Source organism: Peromyscus leucopus, chromosome 16_21 (genome assembly GCF_004664715.2).
Source record: "Peromyscus leucopus breed LL Stock chromosome 16_21, UCI_PerLeu_2.1, whole genome shotgun sequence".
In the NCBI taxonomy this organism is placed as follows: Eukaryota; Metazoa; Chordata; class Mammalia; order Rodentia; family Cricetidae; genus Peromyscus; species Peromyscus leucopus.
In genome coordinates this window covers 33,725,175-33,747,809 of record NC_051084.1, presented here as the reverse complement: position 1 = coordinate 33,747,809, position 22,635 = coordinate 33,725,175, and the positions used below count along the sequence as shown (strand labels likewise).

Genomic DNA, 22,635 nt, shown 5'->3' with positions numbered 1-22,635 from the left:
TTTGTTTGTTTGTTTGTTTTTTTAATGGGCCCATGGCTCTTACAAAAAGAAAAAGACCAGACTGGACAGAATGATAAGCTACCCAAGATAATCACTACCAGCATCATCCAGGGTGAGCCAGGCCCTGGTCCTCCATGTCTGTGTTTAACCAGTGTGACATTCCCTCGGGAGACATTTGGCAATGCCTGGAGTTAATCTGAATTTTCACAGTGGAGGTACAGCAACGTTCTGCAGGCAAAGCACCCACACATATAAAAAAACAAACAAGTAAATCTAAACAAGTTCTTTTTGAATTTATTCGTTGAAAACTGCATAAATGTACACAATGTATCCTGACCAATTGTCCCCAGACGCTTCCTCATCACACCTCCCTCCCAATTTAATATCCTCTTACTAATTAATTATTTAAAACCCACTGAATCCAATTAGTGCTGCCCACATGTACACACTGCCATGTGGTCAGGTGTGCCAAGCTCATGTATGTTTTTAAATAGAAGGAAATCGATTCCAATCAGAAAAGCAGCAGCAGCAGGTGAATGTAGTACATGTTGGGGAAAGAGCGGGCTCAGTGCGTGGGCCTGGCGTTCCTGAGGTGGCAGTCACAAACGGAAGCTGTTATTTCCACTGGCACTGACCCTTGGTGCCCAGCATGCCAGGCATTGCCAAGGCATGCTTTTTGGCTTTAAAGGATGAGGTGAATTTTTTTCCTTATCTCTGTGTGCTTCTCAAGGGAGTCTGATTCCAGGAGACACAATGCACACTCAATGCAGGGCCACCAAAGTGCCTGTGGAAAGGCTTACATGGCACAACCTTGATGTCACCCACTGAGTAAGTGACTCTGGACCCTAGCCAGGCACCCTGAACTATTGCCCTTTTCTGACATTTCATCTCTGAATAATCCTTGACCGCTCTTAATATTGCCTTAAGGAGCCACCATTATGGAGTCACATGTGGTGGTTATTATTTTATTAAGATGATTAGGGAAGGATAGAAATGAAAAGAAGCCAAGATATCAGGATCCAGATGCTCGTGGGTCCACACACTTCCGAGGCTGGCCTGCTCTGCTGTGAGTCACCAACACGGGCCAGAGGGAATGTGGCATCCTTCCCAGACCAAGTAACAGATGGATCAGCCACACAGCTCCTGCCTCCCAGTGGACCAGAGACTCAAACGTCTATTGTAGAATTGTCTTAGCAAAAGAGGATGGGTGGAAGTTTAAGGGGCGCTTCATGCAGCGGAGGATAGGATGAGTTATCTAAGGTCTGTCCGTTAGCTTATCAAGTCCTCCCCCATGGCTGTTCTAGGCATCACTAGGTCTCTGTCGCTGGATTCCCTGACACCCTGTACATGGCACTGCCAGACAGCTCCACCTTTCAGTCACCTGCCTGTCCTCTTCTGGAATCCATGGTCAGAGCTAGCCCTATCTAGACTAGCCTATACAGCGCTGGGCTTAGAGCATGAAGCTAGGCTTGCCCAAAAAGGTGCTACGTGATGGATAAATAACGGAAGGATGGGCAAAGTGCAACCACACTTACGGAGGGCAGTGTCTCTTCTGGGTTACAATAAGAAAAAGGGTGAATTCTGAGAACCACATCGGGGAACTCACCATGACCAGTGATGATGAGGTCTTCCACACAGGATGCTGTCCTGGTACATATTAACGGTCAGCTGAATCGTCTGGGGAAAAGTCTCTTTTGAATACCTTTCTTTATTAGACTGGCCTGTGGGCGTGTTAGTAAGGGATTATCCCGATTATTAGTTGATACAAGCGGTCCAGCCTATTGTGGGTGGCACCATCCTTGGGCAGGTGGTCCTGGTAACTTAGAGAAGTGAGCCAAAGAGGTAGCTGGCAAGCAGTTTCCACCCTGACTTTCCACAATGAGATGTTGTAGCCGTAAGATGAACAAATCGTTTCCTGTAAGTTGCTTTCGGTGAGCGTGTTTTATCACAGCCGCGGAAAGGTGGCTGGAATGGGTGTGAGTCGGAGCTCGGCAGCGTGTGCTCAGACCGTGTGCCTTTACACTGCCAATCCTGCACCTCCTCCCCACCCCATCCTTCTCGACAGGGAGAGGAGTCCTCCTACAGTCGTTGCCTTGCCTGATAGAGACAAGGCCACCAGATCCTTTGATGAAGCGTGCCCTCTGCCTGTTGGGCATGGCCCTGTCACCAAGAGGGGATGGGACAAGCCTTTGCAGTGGAAAATGTACACTTCGTTTGACTAACCACAACGATGCCCTGCTTGTCACTGGCCCAATGGGCTTCACTGCAATCTCTAACATAGAAAGTAGTCCACACTGAGCAACTTCACACAGCTGGATAAATGCACATCTGCTCATCTCATGCACATCCTGGAACATGCCTTGAGCACCCTACCTGTCTAGGTGCAGACCCAGCACAGAAGCATAATGGGAGTTGCCTGATGTGACTCTAAGCGTCACACATAAGGTGCTGAAGGAATCTGGCCTTGCTTTCTCAAGTGTGAGGGGAGTGCAGTCTTCTGGCCTTTGTACGTGTGTGAGCCTTCGTTGGTTTATTTGTTAGTAGCACCGTGGCCAGGCTTTTCTGGGCTTGTGACAATCGTGCCACTGGCTTGTATAGAATTTGTGGATTTACCTTTCATCAGAGGGAAGCTCATAAAACCATCACTGTGATGTAATTGAGCTATCCTGGGGCCATTTCCACCCACAGCCTGCAGGGTGGTCACTCACGGAGGAAATGCTATTGTTTTTAGGTAGTCTAAGCTCTGTGCTTTGAGGAAAGAAGACCAATCGGCTTGTACACAGCCAGGCCCCTCACAGATCCACTCACAGAAAAGCAGCTCAGGGTGTGATACTGTGAAACTGGTTCTTATCCCCAAAGACAGGAGTAAGTAGCCACAGAGGACCCGGCCTCATGCTAAGCACCCAGGCCTCAGAGCACACAAGCCCTGTATTTGACACAGTTGGGTCTAGACCCTGTCTCCTGGTCAGTTCCTATCTGCTAGAAATATCCTGGGATGGTGCCCTATGAAGGAAGATCCATCTCTCTCTCTCCTCTCTCTCCTTTTTTTTTCTCTCTCCTCTCTCTCCCCCTTCCACGTATGTGTGTGTGTGTGTGTGTGTGTGTGTGTGTTGCAGAATGCAGCTTCTGCCTGAATTCCTGGGGTAGAGAAAAGGCATGACCTGGGCCAAAAGATGCCGAGCTTGTCCCAGCAGAGGCTCGAAGTTGACCTCTCTCTATAGCAACACCACCTTAACTTCCTAGACTAGATCTAGTCCCTGGTGTCCCCCTTAAAATACCTTGAACATGGCACATTTCTGGTGGTCCCAAGAAACCAATGTTATCTGAGAAGGAAGTTCCCCACGGCAGCCGTTGGGAATTATCAAAATACACCAGGAGACCCTGACCTGGATTCTACTTAGGCTGTTCCACCGGGTGACCACGTACCTTCTGCTTTCCAGGCACGGGAAACCTACTTCCTGGTCTCTCGGGGATCCAGTGGGGCCAGGCAGCTAGCTTTGACCAACAGAGTGTGGGAAACTTGTGAGCCAATAAAATAGGCATCACTTTTGGGTTATAATATCACCTCCTTGAGGGAGACCCTCCGTGGCACCTGCATCCATATCCCAGGGTGGAGTTGGTAGCAGCTGAGTGAGCCCGCATCCGGGAAGAAAGGGAAAAAGGGTCTAGCCACTCTAGCCACACTGTGCAAGAGGTTTGTTTGCGTGAGAAATGCAGGGGCGGATCAGATCCTTCTGCCTTGTTTTGTTACATTACCCGCAGTTAGGTTTCTCTGAGTCATACAAGATGGTCTGTATTAGGAAGAGAAGTGATGGGACAGAAGAAAGCAAAGATACTGTTTCATAGATTGATTCTAAAACAGATATGCAAATCATGCTTATCCTTTTTTCTCGGGCTCTAAGAAACTCTGTATATTCACGAAGATATTTTACATTATCTTTTTTTTTTTTTTCTCCGAGACAGCATTTCTCTGTGTTGTTTTGGTGCCTGTTCTGGAACTCACTCTGTAGCCCAGGCTGGCCTCAAACTCAGAGATCCACCTGACTCTGCCTCCCGAGTGCTGGGATTAAAGGTGTGCGCCACCACCGCCTGGCTATCTTTTTTATTTTTTAAAGTGTGGAAGATGGACCAGTCTGTTATGCAAACCTGAGAAACTTAGTTGGATCCCCAGGAACCATATAAATGCATGGTTATCCTCCTTGTTCAGTTGTATGTAAGGACCCTGCCTTCCTGTTCGACTGTATAGAATAAACATATGCTGAGCTTCTCCATCAGAGAGCCCAGAGCTACCCATCCCAGCTTTTCAGTGTTCACGTGTCTTAGTCACTGTTTTATTCCTGTAAGATTCCTGTAAGAGACACCATGGTCAAGGCAACTCTTAGGAAAGAAAGCATTTGATGGGGAGCTTGCTTACAGTTTCAGAGGCTTAGTCCACAGCAGAGAACATGGTGGCTGGCGGCACACGGGGCACTGGACCCGTAGCTGAGATCTACATCCTAGTGCACAGACAGGGAGACACTGCCTGGCTTGGGCTTTTGAAACCTCAACGTTACCAGTGATGACACACTTCCTCCAACAAAGCCACACCCACTCCATCAAAGCCACACCTCCTAATCCTTCTCCTTTCATAGTGCCAATCCCTGGTGACTAAGCATTCAACTACAGGAGCCTATGGGGACCATTCTTATGCAAATCACCATACCGTATGTCTGTCATTTCTTCCTCTGGTTGCCCACAGTCAGGCTTTCAAGACCTAAGCTGTGCAAGGACATGACACTCATGGACCTCTGAAGACTTTCCATATACAGTAAATTATTTGCTGTATCTGGCCTCCCTTACAGCACACTACCCAGCAGGCCCTTTCTGATTGTGGTGGTATCATATTCTCCCCCTGGGTGTATTATTCTAACCTGTTATCAATGGGCCTCAACCCTACTGGGTTCCGAGTAAGGCCCTGACCAGAAGGCTGCCTCACTGGTCCATCCTGTGGTGCCGGATGCTCTGCCACACGGGTCACATGCAGTAGTGGGTCAATGGAGCTTAAACGTCAGTGAAGATGAGATTCTGTTTGCAGCCTGGGGTGTATCTGGACTTTATGATCCTGGAGCAATACCTATCATTCCTTTTTAAATCACTGTTCTCTAAAGAAGTGCATCTTGGGGGCTGGAGAGATGGCTCAACAGTTAAGAGCACTCGTTCTTGCCGAGGACCTGGGTTTGATTCTCGGCACCCACATGGTGGCTCACAACCCTCTGTAACTCCAGTTACAGGGATCTGACACTGTCTTCTGAACTCTGAGGGCACCAAGCACATACGTGATACTCAAATATACATGTGAGCAAATGCACTCATAAATATAAAATAAGTACATTAAATTTTTTAAAAAAAAGAACTAGGTTCTGTCTTTTTACTACTAGGCCTCGGTAGGGACTACATATTTAACTATAAGCCACCAAGATACCACGGAACTTAAGCTGCCCATCATCCAATGAAAGTGGCATGTCCAAGAATGGCCTAAGGAGGCCCTGAGGCCTGAGTAGGTTTGTATGGAGCAAGTAATACTCATGGTTCCTTGGCCCCTCTGCATCCCCACACCAGAGGCCCTGAGCTGGCTGTGTTCACATGACAAAGGGAAGCTGTAGGCCTGGGTTACATGTTCCTGCATGGTGTGCAGACACTGCCCCCTAGCAAACAGCGTCGGTACTGCATCCTCCCCTGCAGACAACGGATTGCACTTGGCTGAGAGGGTAAATGGTCAGATGTCTGACTGAGCAGCAATTCGCAGCTCAGTGACTTAGCTAAGTAATCAGGCTCATGGAAGGAAATCTGGAAAAGTTAGGGAAATAGCCTACTTTGGAAAAAAAAAAAAAGCAGGCATTTGTGTCCCGAGCTCACTAAAGGATGACCTTAGCTGAGGCCATCAGTACTGAAGTGGATAGGAAAACCTATTCTAACAAAGGATTAGAATTAGATTCTAGGCAGCCTCTTTCTCTGGCCACCTCTCATTGACCAGTGGGCTCAAGGGCAATGGGTGGTGGGTATGTGTTGGCTAAAGACCATGGAATTGCACTCACCAAGGTCAACCTGGCTCTATTCACTGTTGACTCCGAGCAGCAGAGATGAACACAGAGCACGTGACAAGGGTTAACCAGTCAGTGACCAGCAGGTTGGTTACACTGGCAGAGACAGTGTTTTGTCACTGCAGTAGACACTAACTCTAGATATGGGTTCCTCTCTGCATGACCAACATCCACAACTCCAGGGATCAGTGAGGAAATGGGAAAGGTACCACTATGACTCTTAGTGACTCACTGGCAAAACTGACTTCTTATCCTTGTTAGAATGATGCACTCTGGTAGTTTAACAATTCCACTGTGGAACAAGAACCACTCCACCGAACTGCCAGTTCCGTTCAGAATGCTTCAGCCATCTCGGGACCCCTGTATCTTTGAGTCACTGGCATAGGAAGGAATTTTGATTCCAAGGAGACACAGTAGAGGATGACCAGAGCATGTCTGGAACACAAGAGACGCCTTAGACCACTTGGTAATACCAGGCTGTGTGGTTCAGGTTGGGGGCAGGGCACAGGACACAGTACTACAAACGGCAGAGTCTTCAGGAAGGAAGGGATGGGTTCACCCTACCGGGTACAAGCAGCCGAATACTGGTTGTACTGTGTGCAAAAGAGACACAGGATGGGCACCGGAAGGATGAAGGTGACGGTGAGACGCGCTAGGACCACTCGACCAGCTACAGAAAGGAGGACTGCCATCGTGAGGACTTCCTGCTTTGTTATGAATGTGTGTGTGTGTGTGTGTGTGTGTGCACATGCACGCATTAAGCCATATTTCTGCTTCCTTTCCTTTCTCATCCTTTTATGATATAACCTAAGGTGTCAGCATTTGACTGTGTTAACTTTTACATCATAATGCATAAGTTACAGGATGCTAACGGTACATCTTCCAAAGATGGCCTCCTCTTCTAGAGGGAGTGTGTTTTTGGCTTCTCTCCAGATACCAGCTGCACCATGCTAGGCAGATAGCAGATAGAGAAGAATGATTAATATTATGTAATCAGCTTGGTCAGGCTATGACGTGCTGTGGGATGGTCTGTATGTCAAATTACTCTGATGGGTCAATAAGTAAAACACTGATTGGCCTGTGGCTAGGCAGGCAGTATAGGCGGGACTAACAGAGAGGAGAAAAGAAAGAACAGGAAGGCAGAAGGAGTAACTGCCAGCCGCCGCCATGATAAGAAGCATGTGAAGATGCTGGTAAGCCACGAGCCACGTGGCAAGTTATAGATTTATGGAAATAGATTAATTTAAGCTATAAGAACAGTTAGTAAGAAGCCTGCCATGGCCATACAGTTTGTAAGCAATATAAGTCTCTGTGTTTACTTGGTTGGGTCTGAGCGGCTGTGGGACTGGTGGGTGATAGAGATTTGTCTTGACTCTGGGCAAGACAGGAGAACTCTAGCTACAATGACGCATAGTTGTTTGGTCAAATGCTAGTCTAGATGTTGCTGTGAAGGCAACTTGTAGGCTAAAATGAACTAATTTTTAAAAATTAACTGATTTTTTAAAAATCTCCTTTAGAAGATGACTTCAAGAATGTATCTTGCAAATACATGGCACTCACATGGTCAGTCCAAAATCTTAAGAACCATCTAGGTTTCCTTGTGAAGAGCCAGAAGGTGGAAGGGAGCAGCATCAAAACTAAACTGGTTTTCAAGCACTCAAGGAGACAAAACACAGCATGCATATTTTACTTCACAGGGTGGATGCCCTCCTGGTTTTACCAGCAGAGGCCAGTCTGTAGCTACCCAGCCCACATGTGACAGGCAGCTGAGAATGTCACCTCTGGAGAGGAGTTTGGGCCATTGCTGTGGTACTCCTAGGTTCCAGAAGGGGAAGAATCTGAAGGTTCTTGGAAGCTGAACAACAGGACCTGAAAATTAGGGCTGGGGATGGCCTGAAGGGGGGCTCGATTCACCTCAAACACGGGAGACATATAGGGTGCTTAGGAATCCTGGCCAATACACTGGAATCCAGAGTCTGATCTCATATGGAAATGTCTTAAGCAGCTCCAGGATATGGGAAAACCAAGAAGACTGCTAAACCCACTGTTCAAAACAACCTTAGCCCAGCAGCAAGGCTAGATCACGCTGGAATATTTTTTTGGATAGTGCGTTTGATAATATGCAATTATAAGGCATCTGACCTTTCAATTTTATTTTACTTCAAACCACGGGCTACTAGAATATTCTTCCTTAGTTTTGTGGCTGGCTTGAATTTCAGCTGGAGAGCACTGATTTATAAAGGTAGAGTCTGATCCTGGCTACTCATCACCCAGCTACTGGCCATTGACTCAAATCTTGTATAAAATAAGAGAATAGCTGAAAATGTCGTCCATATCCACTAGCAGGTTGGCACCCTCCTTTCCCCCTCTCCCCCAGTTCTTTTTAGGAAACAAGTCCTTCCCAGATGGCTGAACAGGTTGCAAACTCCGCAAGAACGATGCAGCCCAGGGACAGGGTGCTGCTCAGACCACAGAGACTGCAGATTTGTTTATTTTTCACTGTCATATCCTGGCACATGGCAGGAAAGAGTCTTGTTCTGATAAGATGGGCACATTACAATGAGCCTCTAACAGGAGGGACCATGGTGTATGGATGAGGGAGACGCCACTTTCTGATTGACACACAAACTGTAGCGGGATTATTGGCCTTGGCAGACCCTCGAGGCTTGCCAGCTTCTACTCTAAGGAGCTGCCTTCTTGGTTGGCGTTTATCCCTTGTGGGAGCCCACAAAAGCTTCCTAGTGAGACCTGAGCTTGCTTTACACAGCAGGGCTGCATTAGGAGATGGATTGACCATATGTGTGGTTACCAGGTGTTTGGGAAGGTCTTGGCTGTGCTGGGGGAAGGTCTTTTGGTCCACTCCCTGGCATTCCTTTAAAGCCCTTTAGTAAAGACAGAAGGGGATGGTGGGATTTGACCCAGGCCCTCCTGAGGCTATTCTATGTTTCTACCTGTCTCTCTCCTCTATATTTCTATCTAAATCTCTTATCTTCACTTCTCAAGAGTCCATGGGGTAAATAAATGTGGGAGCTGGCCCCCCACAACCCCGCCAAAGACCTGGCATATACAATATAAGGACTTCAGTGAACATGCTGAAGCCTCAATTGTCCAAAAACCATCGGCATCTGTGTGAGCAGGACCCAATAACCAGCCAGCTCCAGGCTCAGGGTTAGCCCAGGATGGCCCACTTACCTTTTCATTTTTCTTGTCGTCTGGCTTGTACCCTGTGTTGATGGGGCTGGGTATGGACAGGCCACTGATGGGCGGCCCTCCAACCTCCCCGCTGAGGTTGGCGGCACTGACGTTGGGCGGCGTGATGGCCGACGCTGCCGACGTGAAAGGGACGGCTGGCCGGGCACACATCGGCGTCGGGGGCTGCTGGCTGTGCTGTGGGGACACCACAGAGCGGGGTCGGAGGCTGGTGGCGGGCAGGCGGGATGGAGAAGTCTGAGTGCGCAGGGGCGACACGGTGGCCGTCGGTCGGTCCAGGGCCTGGGCGGAGGGATGGGTAGCTGGAGAGATGGTGGATTGAAAGGTTAGCGTGCACTTGGCCATGGGACTGCAGCGCGGGCTCCTCTCAGGCTTGACCTCTGATCTCTGAGGGTTCTGAGTACTCCAGACTTGGCTACTGTTGCTGGAGGAGAAACTGAGGCCAAACAACCCTGAAATTGCACTCTATACTCTGGCTCAGCATAGTCCTTATCCCAGGTGCCCCAGGGCACGCCAGACCATATTAATCCAGTGTTTTCTTACAATTTTTTTTAATATCACACTTACTGAAACTATTTCTTACCACTGAAATTGGTTCTATTCCTTCAGACATAGGAGAAAAATACACAATGCAAACAATATTCAGGCTCCAAATATGCCGCAACTATAAAATACACTTGGAAATCTTAGTGGTGTGTCTGCAGGTGGGAGGCCTCTCCACATTGCACTCCATGCCTTCAGCTGTAAGCCGGCCCTTCCTCTGACATCTTCCAGGTTCACTCAGGCCATGGCGTCTTAAGGCTACAGGTGATCCTGTATATACAAGGCCATATAGAAAAAGGCCTGAGGTATGGGTTTCTTTAAAGTAATTATTTGTGGTTTCAGAGGGGTTGGGAACCCAGCATTTGGACATCCCGGACAATATGCCTTGTGTCGTGAGGGAAAGGCCCAGTGATTATTCAGATCAACGAAGCCATTGGGGGGCGTTCATCCCCCTTCAACTCTTGACTAGGACTGTGGGCTCCTCCGCTTTGCCTACTGCCTGAACCCTCCTTTACCCCAACCTACCAGTCCTTGGGAGGGGGAGTGACAGGAGCCAGCCAAAAGCCATTACCCTGGAGCCTCCTGCTCTGCCTTCTAGAAAGATCCATCCAATCAATGAAGATGCACAGTGTGACCACCACCTGAAATCTTGAATCGTCTCCTCCTGTAGGTACTTAGCACACCACTTAACAGTCTATATCGTTCATTCATTTATCATGTATCAATTGTTCCTTGTCTCTCTCCCACTACGCCGTCAGCTGAGCTCAGGGAGTCTGGGGAACAATGGCTGTTCAATTCACTAATAGAATGCATTCCACATCCCTGGAATGGTGCCAGGCATGTGGAAGATACTTAATATAGTTTATAATGAATGAGTGATTACTTGAGAAGGGAGAACTCCCAGCTGAAGCATCACTAATCATTTCACTGAAATTAATCATTAGAGAAGAAAAAAAAAAATGCCCAACGACGCAAGCACAGCCCATTGCCCAGGCCGCCTAGGTTCCAACTCACCAGCGATCCTATTAGCAATGCTGAAGCAGCTACCCATTCTTTGAAGAGTAAGCAGCAGTAAAGGCTGGTAGAGAGCACACGTTCTCTAGGCTGGTTTGGTCTTTGGTTTGCACTTTGATGGTGGCTTCTAACACTGGTTTCCCCCCCCCCAGTCCCCTCCCCCCCAGCTCTCTGATCTGTCCCCAGCACCTGGAATCACCCTGGAACTCGTCCAGTTCTGGAATATTCTCTGTGACTGTGCTTTTGATGCTTCTGTCTCCAGTTGCTCTATTTTTGGTCAAGAAAGCCCCGTCACGAGCGGTGTGAGCACCCCGATCCACCCTCTAGCTGAGGCTGCTCTTTCAACCCGTTCTTCTCTGCCCTGTTTTCCTGGCACATCCCTTTGTACGGCTACAATGTGAAATATACACACTCCGCAGTCTGTGCTGCCTACACTGTTTGATTCCCCAAATTCGAAATGGGATGTCTTTCCCATCCTGCTATTTCTGATTCATAGACATTTCATTTCTGACAGCTCCTGATTTTTCTTTCTCTCTTTTGTGGATTTTATTCCTTGCTTTGGAAGACGGTCCCCTGTCCTCTGTATGTCTATCTCTGTCTGATTTCTCCATGTCTTGGGTACCTTTTATGTGCACTTTCCCTCCCCTGCTTTGAAATCTCAGTGAGCCAATTCACACCCACCTCTTGCTCCGGACCTGGCCCTCCCTGGGTCTTCCAGTTAGTTCTGTGGCCCTTCTTTGTGTAACAGTTTCCTCCAAATTGAAACATTTCTCTCCCTGGGGGATACAGGGAAGCTTGTTTTTGTATTATTTTATTCACTCAAGAAGTAAACAAGACCTTCAAGTCTCAGAAAACTGACCCTTAAAAGACGCAGCCAGTAGGTTAGAAGAGACTCAGATGGATGGACTGACTGATCTGCCTACAATTTGGGCATGGAACTGCAAGCCTCCAGAGCTCCGGAGTCCTCCACCCACGCTCAGGTGGGCTTCTTGTGATGTAACTGCTATGGAGTCATAATGCGTCCCTGTACGTAACCCCTCGCCCAGGCTTTGTTAAGTACGCCCAGTGAGTTAGTTTCTTTGCCAGGTTTAACTTGGGACTGCTGGTCTGCCATTGGTGTTTGGAATTTAGGGTTGGAGAGGAGAGGCAGGGAGTTCATGAGAAGGCACTGGATCCAGCTGTCCTTCGGTCAGGAGGTAACTAATACTGCAGGAGGCGGGGCAACGTGGTGGCACATGCCTTTAGTCCCAGCACGTGGGAGGCGGAGGCAGACTGAGCTGGGTGAGCCAGAGACCAGCCTGGTCTACATAGGGAGTTCCAGGCTTGCCAGGGCTACATAGTGAGACCCTTTCTCAACACAACAAAACATCCCCAGCAAACCAACAAAAACCCTGCAGGAAGAAGGCAGAGTAGTATGGGCAGGTCTGAAATAGTTTACGACCCTCCAAGGGAAAGCATAGCCTATTCTTTTACCGAGTAGGGAGGGACAAAGTGTGGTGGCCAGAGAGAATGGGCTGGTCCCAGGTCAGCTGACATCATCCAAGAGACTAACGAAGTAATCAAATCTGTGCATGTTCAATCCAGACGCTTTTTTTCCTTCAATATTTTTGATCCATTACTAGTTGGATCCACAGCTCTGGAGGGTGGACCATATATAGGAATACATTTTTTTTTTGTTATACTGATTTTGTATCTTGCAATGCTGAATTCATTTTTAAGTTGTAGGGGTGTGTATATGTGTATGCCTTGGGGTTTTCCATATCTAAAATCCTTATGTCCACAACTAGGAAGTTTCACTCCCCCACCCCCCACACCTGTGTACCTCACACTCCCCATAGGTAAAGCCTCCCATCTTTGACCACCAAGTGGGAGGGCATCTGTGTGTTCTCACAGGGGGCTTTCATCACACACAAGTTCGCTGCCATCATTCATTTTCTAAAGTTCCTTAAATAAGGAGTAGATCCTGGGTTCTGGGAAATACTTTGGTTTTTTTTTTTTTGTTTGTTTTTGTTTTTGTTTTTCCAGACAGGGTTTCTCTGTGTAGCTTTGCACCTTTCCTGGAGCTCACTTGGTAGCCCAGGCTGGCCTCGAACTCAGAGATCTGCCTGGCTCTGCTTCCCGAGTGCTGGGATTAAAGGCGTGCGCCACCACCGCCCGGCTAATACTTTGTTTTTGGGATAATCACATTATTTTGGTCATGAACAAGATGAAGTACGTAAGTTGTTTAATGTTAATCCAGCCTTGGACTCCTGGGATAACCTCACATGGGGAGTTACTAACTTTCTCAATTGCTACCCAATTAGATATGGTCTGTGATTTTTATTGTCTTATGAATTTTTTTTAATTAAAGTAATGCTGGCTTTATGGAAAAGGACAGGAAGTATTCTCCCCCCACTTTTTTTTTTTCAATTTTCTAGGCAAGTCCAGAAAGTTGTTTATTACTGCCCCATTGTTTTAAATTTAAATGTTATAATTTCCCCTTTGGTGGTTTTATATAATTTACCAGTGAAGTCACATATCCTAGAACTTTGTTTGTGGGTGTTTTAAAACTAGAAGCTCAGTTTCTTTTATAGATATAGGCCTATTCAAGTTATTTCTTGTTAATATGTCTGCTGATTTTATGTCTTTAAAGGATTATTTGAATATGTTCATTTCATCTATCGAGAGAACTTATTCACACAAAGATTTTACAATAATTTCTTATCTGGCAGACTCTAAAATGATATCACTTTTGTTATTTCTGGTGATGTTGACTTTCACATTTGTCCCTTTTTATTTAGTGCAGGTGGCTAGAGGTTTATTAATTTGATGACTGACCTTCTCAAAGGACCCCCTTTTAGCTCAGTCAGTTTTACTATCACTGCTCTGTCTTACTCCCTCTTGGTCCATTACTCCATTTAGCCTAGAGGCTATTAACTTGATAAGCTTCTTTGTTTCCTACCATGGATATTCCATGCCATAAATTCCCTCTCAAAGATTGCCTTGGCCGCAACCCACACATTTTGATATGTTGTGTTCCTTTTTATTCATCTCAAAATGTTTCCTACCTTTTATTTCTTCTTTGATCCACTGATTATTTTGAAGTTTATTATTATGTTTTTAAACAATTATTTGTGATACCGATTTCCAGTTCAACTCCACCGTGGTTGGGGATGTAATCTGTGTGACCCAAGTCCCTTTACATGTACTAGAGTTTTACATATCATGGCCCAGACGATGGGTGAACACGGGGATGTCATGTGTGCACTTGAAAATAATGTGTATTTTGATGTTGATGGGTAGGGCATCCCCCTAACTGCTAATTAAATTAAGTGGTTATGGCTGTACTCTAATGCTCTATACTATTACCAATAGTTGATACAATTTTGAGAGAGACTGCAATCTTACCTTTGTGGATTTCTCCGTGCCTGTCGGCAGCTTCATCCATTGTTGCTCACGCGTTTTCAAAGCTTTATAATTTGGCTCATTAATACTTAGAACTGTTATGCCGTCCTAATGAGCTCATCTTCGCCCCCTTATGTAGCTGTCATTACCCCAGTGACTCGTGGCTATCCATTCTCCTGCCTGACATTAGTAGATCAATTTTCTTTTGATTAATATTAGCGTGGCACACTCCATCCTCATTACTGACAGAATCTCTATTTGCATATCGTCCCACTAGCTATAATCGACGTACAACTTCCAAAACGATGCCTTTGGTCTTCTCCCCGCCACTTTGAAATGTGAAGCCTAGCAAAAATATTTAGGCTGCCTGTCACGCATCCTCCTTGGAGTGTGAAGGAGGTGACGCTGTGCTTTTGTCTTAGCTCTCAAGCGGAGGTGACAGAAGGAGGGAGCCATGATGGACAGAGGGACTGGAATCTCACCTCTGGCAACTGAGGGTGGGGATTCCTCAGGCCAGTCACCTCGCACTTCTGAACCTCATTTTCTCCTCTATAAAATAAGGAGCATGGCGGCAATGATGGTGAGACTGTCCTCTGTGTGAGACAGGCACCCACACACGCGTACCGGTGTACACACGCGTACCAGTGCACACACGCGTACCGGTGCACACACGCACTGTTTCATCCATGAGATACAGTAGCACAGTTGCAGTTACGCAGTGTCCGGGCTGCAAGTGCCAGGAACACGTGGCTTCTGTCCTCTCTCTTAAGTCCTGACAGTGACGCTTTGAAGTAGGAATGCGCATCTCTTGTTCATAGCACAAGCTGGTATTGTTTTTGTTTGCTTGCTTCTAATAAAACCCGAGAATGCAATCCCAGCTCCACAGGGGTCTAGTTAGACCACTTACTTGGAATGTCATGGTCTGTATGATGAAGTTTATCACTGTACCACACCTATCCTCTCTTACCTAGGTGTTCTTTATTTCCTTCTGCTGTTTCTGTCTTGCTTTGGGACTAACGGAATGTTTCTACAATATGATTTGTCTCCTTCACTGTGACGTTCTGCGTCTGTGTGGGACGGCATCTTTCTCTTATCGCGGTCTCTCACCAGACATTGTGCAGCTCTACCAACACAGCAGAAGAGCAGACAGCAGGAGACAGTACTTCCCTTTCTCTCCTCCACCCGGACTTCTGTCTTCTTGTCATTATAGATTTTAATTTTATCTGAGTTTAAATTCCATAACCAACATCACCCTGATTGTGTTTAAACTGTCTACTGTATTTTAAAAGTATTTAAATAAGAAAAACCCTTATGCTTTTATTTATGTAGTTACCATTTTTAGTGCTTTTCATTACTTTGCAATGTGGATCTCCATCCTTTTCAACTTCTGTTAAACTTTCAACAATTCTAATAGTGTAGCTCCATTTCAGACCATATCTGTAAGTTTCACTGTCTGATTTTTTTACTTTGTTTTCATGTTTTAAAAGATCATTTTTTTTGCTGGGTATAGAACCAAAGATTGATAAAAACACTTCCTCCTGGTTTTCACCGCCTCCTCACTTAGTCTCTTTACCCAATACCTACATCATTCCTATCTTTGTTGCTACTAACATGTTATTTCTCTGGCTACTTTTAAGATTTCATTTATCATTGATTTTGAACAATTTGATTATGATTTGCCTTGCTGCAGTTTTTTATATGCTTCTTATTTTAGAGTCTACTAACTGCTTTAAGGTATGAATTTATAATTTCACCAAACTTAGAACAACTTTGGTCATTATTCCTTCAAGTTGTATTTCTCTCCTTTGAGAGTTCAAATTATACACACATTGGGTCATTTAAGATGTCCCACTGTTTACTGACACGCTGTTAACTTTTAAATTTTTTTTGAGAATTTCATGGAATAATACTGTAGTTACATAATTTCACCCCCCTTTAAACTCATGCTCCATCTCAAATTCATCATTAGTTCTTTACTTATCACTCACTCACTCACACACACACACACACACACACACACACACACAGAGAGAGAGAGAGAGAGAGAGAGAGAGAGAGAGAGAGAGAGAGAGAGAGAGAGAGAGAGGAGAGCTGAGTCCATTTAGTGGCTGACCAAATAAGATCACATAACCTATCAGGGTCCTTATCCCTGGAGATTTCTCTCTCAGCAGCCATTAATTGCCTGAGATTCTTCATCTAGGGGCAGGGCCTCATCAGCTGGTGCTGTCACTGTGTATGTTTTTAGGCAATTGTTTAGACAATCACATTGCTGTGATTTCACAGCTGCAGCCTCTCTATCCAGCAGCAGATATCCTGGTCGTCTTTCCACCCCTTCTTCAATGATGTTCTTAGAGCCTTAGGTATAGGAGCTGTGTTCCAGATGTACTAATTGAGTTAGGCACCTACAGCCACTTATTCTCTATATTTTAATCGGTTGCAGATATCTGTAATGGTTTCCGTCTGCTATAAAGAGAAGCCTCTTTGACGATGGGTGAGATCTATACTTACATGTGGGTATACAGATGAGTACTTAGATTAAGAAATTATACTGGTTTAGGAAATGGTGGTAGGAAGTTCTCCTCTAAGACCCAGGACCTCATTAGCTGCTGGCTAGGTTTACAGTACTAGGCATGGATTCCCTCCTACTGAGCAAGCCCTAAGTCCAATTAGATGGCCGTTGGTTACTCCCAAGCTGTAAGTGCCACTACTGCATCCTTGGGGACATCTTGTTGTGATGGTTCCTGGGATGTATAGCTAGGAAGGACTACTGATTGCTCTTCTCTCTTGGCAGTTTGCATAGCACCTTTGCATACTGTGACAGTCAGTCCTCAGGGATGAGGCTTCCAGGCCAGCTCAAGGTCGGATCCTCTAGTCCTGTGTCTGACGTATGTGGTGTCTCTAGCCACAAGGTCTTATCTTCAAATTCTGCGAGGCAGCCAAGGGCGATGGCAATGGCTTATGCAGTTTTGGGAGTTTCTTGAACTCTTCTCCCCGACGACTCTCAGGGAGGTTTTCTGACCAGCAACCTAAAGGGAGGCTTTCCACACCTGGTACTGGGAATTTTGTTAGATAGTCTCTTGTTCATTATCCCTTCAAGTGGCATAACTTTATCATATATATATATATATATATATATATATATTTGTATTATGTATTTTGAAGTAAGCTTATAAAGTACTGTTTCCCTATGGCTTTTTCAAACATTCTTACTGTGATTTCTTCCTTTTTCCCAGTGAGCACCCCACTCTTGTTTTTCCATTCCCCTTTTCATAGCACCCGAGTCCTGCCAACCCCTCCCTACAGCTCCCCACCTCCCCACGGTCCCTCCAGGGGATGTACTCACATCTAAGGATTTTGAACCACAGACTACGGATGAGGAAGAACGTGCAGTGTTCATCTTTCCAGGGCTGGGTTACCTCAACGCAACATAATATTTTCTAGTTCTAGCCATTCACCTCTAGATGTCATGATTTCATTTTGTGGAATCCCTTGTATACATGTACCACATTTTCTTTATCCATTCACCAGCTTAGGGCATTTGGGTGGATTCCATTGCCTAGCTATTGTGGAAAGAACAGCAATGAAGATGGCTGAGCAAGTATCTGTGAAGTAGGATGGTAAGAAGTCCTTTGGGCACATACCAACGAGTGGGATAGCTGGGGCACATGGGAAATTGACTTTTAGCTTTTGGAGATTTCTTCACACTCATTGCCAGAGGGCCTGGACTGGTTTTCAGCCCCACCAACAGTGAATGAGCATCTCCCCTTTCCCACACCCTCTCCAGCACTGGTTATTGGTTGTTTTCTTGATCTCAGTTTTAATTTGCATTCCCTTAATTGCTATGTGTGTTTAATACTTCTGAGGTACAGCTTAGGCATTTTTATTTCTTCTTCTGAGAATTCTCTGTTCAGATCCATAGCCCGTTTTTTAAAAAATAGTTTTTTGAATATTCTGGGGCATGAACCCTCTATCAGATGTATTGCTGGAAATGATTCTCTCTCACTCTGGGGGCTTCCACTAGATTGTTTTCTTTGCAGAGTTTAAAAGTCTCTTTTATCTGTTTCATTTTTTTGTAGTTTCTATAGCAACACCTTCAGTTCATTAATGTTTTTTTGTTGGGCACTGTCTAATTCCATTGCACTGTTTTTATCCTAGAAGTTTAATTTTCCTTTTCAACATCACTTTCCATTCTCGGCTTTATGAATGTATAGAATGTAGCTCTCTGTTTCAATGTCTTTAAATTCCCAATTTTCAAATGCCTGGTTGATTACCAGTTGACTGGTTGTGGGCTGTATCCTCTGGCCTGTTTGTACAGCTAGTGATTTGATTTTTTTTTTTTTTTTGCATAACCAAAATGTTGATTTCTATGTTTTTAAAGAGCTAGGTATTCCTGTATACCAGTAAATATCCCTGAGTTTTGTCTTGTCCTGTGTTTAAATCAATTGGAAGCAGTCTGAGCCTTCTGATCCTTGCTTTTCCTGTGTATTGAAACTGGGGCTGTGCTCAGTTCCCATTGGTCTCTCAAATGTGTGGAGGGTTATTCTCGGCCCCCGCCCCGCCCCCGTCTGACTGGGAAAGCAGGCACTTGGGCGCTGTGTCCGGTATGTGCGTATTCTGGGGACCATTTATGCCAATCCTTTCTTCCTTCCTTTTCTCGGCATCGGGTAATGTGTTCAGATGCATATGCACATGACTTCCCGGCAGCACACAGGGCTTTCTTTCTCCGGGCAGCTCTCTCCTCGGGTCCTCCAGTCTGTAACTGCAGTCATTGTTGCCATGCCCTGGGAGACTCCACCTGACCGCCCTGCTGTGTCCCCGTCACTGTCCTCATGGGCCACTTTCCTTGGTTGTCTCACACCTCATGTCTCAAAAGCTGCTGCCATATATGTCTGTCTGCTTTTTTGGTAGCTTTGAGTGGGAGGGTAAATCTAATCCTTATTACTTCAGCTTAATCCTTCCAGTCCGCATCTGCTATCTAAACCACTGAATGTCCTTCCCCTTCAGATAAAAACCCAGACTCCTAGACGCAGCCTGAAAGCACCTTCGTGACGTGTCTGCTCGCCTTTCTGCCTACTACAGCCTTTCTTGGTTCTCTCACACGAACCTTTCTCACTTTCCAAATGCCCCGGGTCTCTGCCTGCTTCAGGGCTCTTGACATACCCTCTCTCTCTGTCCAAGCCCCGCTCCCCATCTACCCTTCTCCACTGAGTTCCACCAGTCCCTCAGATTTCCTGTTTGTCTCTGCAGAGGAACTGCCCATCCACACTGGACTGCTCCTCCCACACCTCGGTCCCACAATGAATGGAATGAAATTACCCCGCGGAGGAGCTGTTTTCTTTTTCACTGCCATGCCTTTGTCCTGGCTGGTCCTCCTGCTGAACCCTCTTCCCACCCTCTTCCCACCGCACCTACCTGCCTTCAAAGGGTCCAGGGATTAGGACCTCTTGAAAACTTTGCCTGACCTCCCCCACCTTTCCTCTGGGTTTGAATGAATGAATCATTTCTCTCTGTGTTTCCTTATCATCTCACCCACGCCTCCATCATGGCACTTTCAAACTACGGTAGGAACTTGATTTCGGGCCCCATCTTCTAACTGGGCAGTAACAGGGTCTGTGTGGTCTCTCCTCTGTCTCCCGCCAATCCCCGTGGAGGGAGCCCTGTGTCTACACTTCGTCTTTTCCCAGGTGCTGAGTTTTGTTTGCTTTCTGTCATTTGTTCTTGAGGAACAGTAGTCTGTTCTTGAGGAACAGGGGCTCGGACCCCTGAGAAGTGCTAACATGAACATGTGTTAAAGAACCTGAGCACTATGCAGGGGGTTCCCTCCCTTGCAGACGGGAGGTACATTAAGAATTGTAAGGGAGGTGCGGTCATATCGAATGCTATGGCCAATGCAATTAAACCTCTGTCAAACTGCCTGCCTTCGGCGCCGGTGGAGAACATTGTTGAAACGCCTCCCAACTCAGGGCTAGGAGCTGCTGAAATGGGCAATTACTGCCGAGAACAATCCATTACTTGTACTGTCAACAGTGTTTCGCTCCCTCTAAATGCAGAACGAAGTGGGAAATGCTGTGGGAACCTCGTGGCATTTAATGTACTGATATGCCTTGGTAGGGGCCATTCTTTAACCTGGCCGCGACAGCCACACAATGGCACAGGGACAAGCATTAGGTTAGAGCACTGGGGGAGCCACTTAGCCATCCCATGTCTCACTCTCCTCCCATGTAAAATTAAACCGATAGAAGAGAATGCTTGTCACACCATCGCGGTTGCTATGGTGATGGACCGTGCACAATGTTGCGCTGCCCCGAGCCAAACCAATTCCTTTTGATACTGCTTGTCATTGCATGCAGGAGTAATGACTGGCAGGGCTTCATTTTCCTTTTGAATTGGGAGAGCTTCTAGTGAGGCTCGGTGTGGAGAGGCCATTATTCTGGCTACTTGGTGCAGATAACCCATGACTGCTGTGCCAACAGGGCCGCTCAGCTTAGACACACTTCTGGCATGCTGGCTGGGCTGAATGGATGGTGAGATATTTGTAACCAGAAGAATGGCAGCACCCTCTAGTTCAGCGTTTTCAAGTTCAACATCTTGGAATGCTGCTGATCAGTCTGGAAACTCAGCTGAAAATCATTAGCCAGACACAACAGCTGTACCTTGAACTTGAGGGTACCAAGGGCCAGCAGCCTAATGCCTTACACGTTAGTGTAAGCATGGCTGGTTGGAGGGATGGAAGAGGGGATGAGGGGTCTGGGAGAAGGTGAGATGGCTGCAGAGCACTTGTGATGTACACGGCAATGCTTTCAGGTCGCCACAGGCTAAGGTTGCAAAATATAGGCTGGAATTTTGGCTAATATAAACAAACACAGGTATTTGTGAGAGACATGTGGATAGTTACAGGTTTCTCTGGTTCACTGGAGGTGGGCTTAGGGGCTTCCCAACAGAATAGTGCCTAGAAAACCTTTCTTGGTGCCAGCTCTGATTCTTTTAGACATGGATATCATGGTGGTTTTTAAAGAAAATGGCCCCAAGGGGAGTGGCACTATTAGGAGGTGTGGCTTTGTTGGAGGAAGTGTGTCACTGTGGAGGTGGGCTTTGAGGTCTCATATATTCTCAAGCCACACCCAGTATCTCAGTTCACTTCCTGTTGCCTGCCAATCAAGATGTAGGACTCTCAGCTCCAGCACCATGTCTGCCTGCACGCCACTGTGTCCCACTATGATGATAATGGACTAATTCTCTGAAAATGTTTTCCTTTGTAAGAGTTGCTGTGGTCATGGTGTCTCTTCACAGCCATAGAAAGCCTAACTAAAACAGACACTATCATAAAATTCATAAGAACTTCACTCTGGACTCGCTGATGAAGTTGGATAGCAGTTATCTGAGTCCATCCTTTCTCACCGATGGTGTTACCAGAGTCCACCCTGTGCCCACTGAAGACAACAGGCACCAATGATGGTGCACCAGAGTTCTGTCCAGTTGTCCCTTAAAAACTGAATATTTCAATCATTCCTTTCACTCCCAAAGGGGATCTACATGGCTCCTTATGTTTTCTTTTCCCAGGGAAAGCATGTACAGGACTATGTATCCCCAGACCCCGATCTGGGAATATAAGTACATGTATCCCCAGAGGGTCAGGTGCATCTTCCCTACTAACAGAACCATGGGCCTGTGAAGCTGCCTTCTGCCATATGTGAGATAGAGAAAGAGACAGGGACAGACAAAGGGAGTGAGTGAGAGAGACAGATATCACTCTCACGTTGGAATATTGTTCCAAGGCAGCTAGAGCCCCCAGGGTTCACCATACCCATTGTATCTCTCAAAGCTGTGTGTGTGAACCTGGCTTACCATCTCCCCATAAGCTACTTCCTCTGGGCTGGGCATGAGACTGTCATACTCCCAAGTTTTAGAATCTGGACTCTGGACTTGGTTCCTCCAGATCCCTGAGTCCATCCCTGGAGTTCCTATCTTAGACAGAACTACCATGCCTCATGAGTTGCTCATTGCCCTATGCCCATGTGGCAGGATCAGACCCCTTGAAGCTGCTTACCCTCTCTGGTTGGCTCCTGTTTTAGGACCAGGCTGCACACCAGGTCTCTTCTTTGTGCCATGGTGGCCTTGATAAAATGTTATACCCTGGTTTAAGGTCCCTCAGAACACCTGCACAGCCTTCAAATCCCACACTTCTTAGAATCTTTAGTGATGGCTCCTGTTGCTCTGTTCCTTCGCATGTGTTAGACATTCTGATCCTCTACAGAATAGCTAAGAGTTGTTGAGTACATATTAATAGCACCCACACACAATCATCCTAGGCGGAGAGCACGCCCTATCTTCCCATTTTACAGAAGGAGAAGCTGAGGCTCTAGCAATGTTGGCAGCCCCAGCATTTGGATGCAGGCCTGTCTGC

At 46.4% G+C, this 22,635-nt stretch overlaps 1 protein-coding gene across 1 annotated transcript in view; it reads right to left on the bottom strand.

The window, feature by feature from the left end:
- Positions 1–22,635, bottom strand: part of Sh3rf3 (SH3 domain containing ring finger 3) — a 308,575-nt gene that overhangs the window by 28,645 nt on the left and 257,295 nt on the right. The window contains exon 8 of the mRNA XM_028892438.2: positions 9,273–9,592. Coding sequence (XP_028748271.1) covers positions 9,273–9,592 — 320 coding nt within the window. The remainder of the gene's footprint in view (positions 1–9,272; positions 9,593–22,635) is intronic.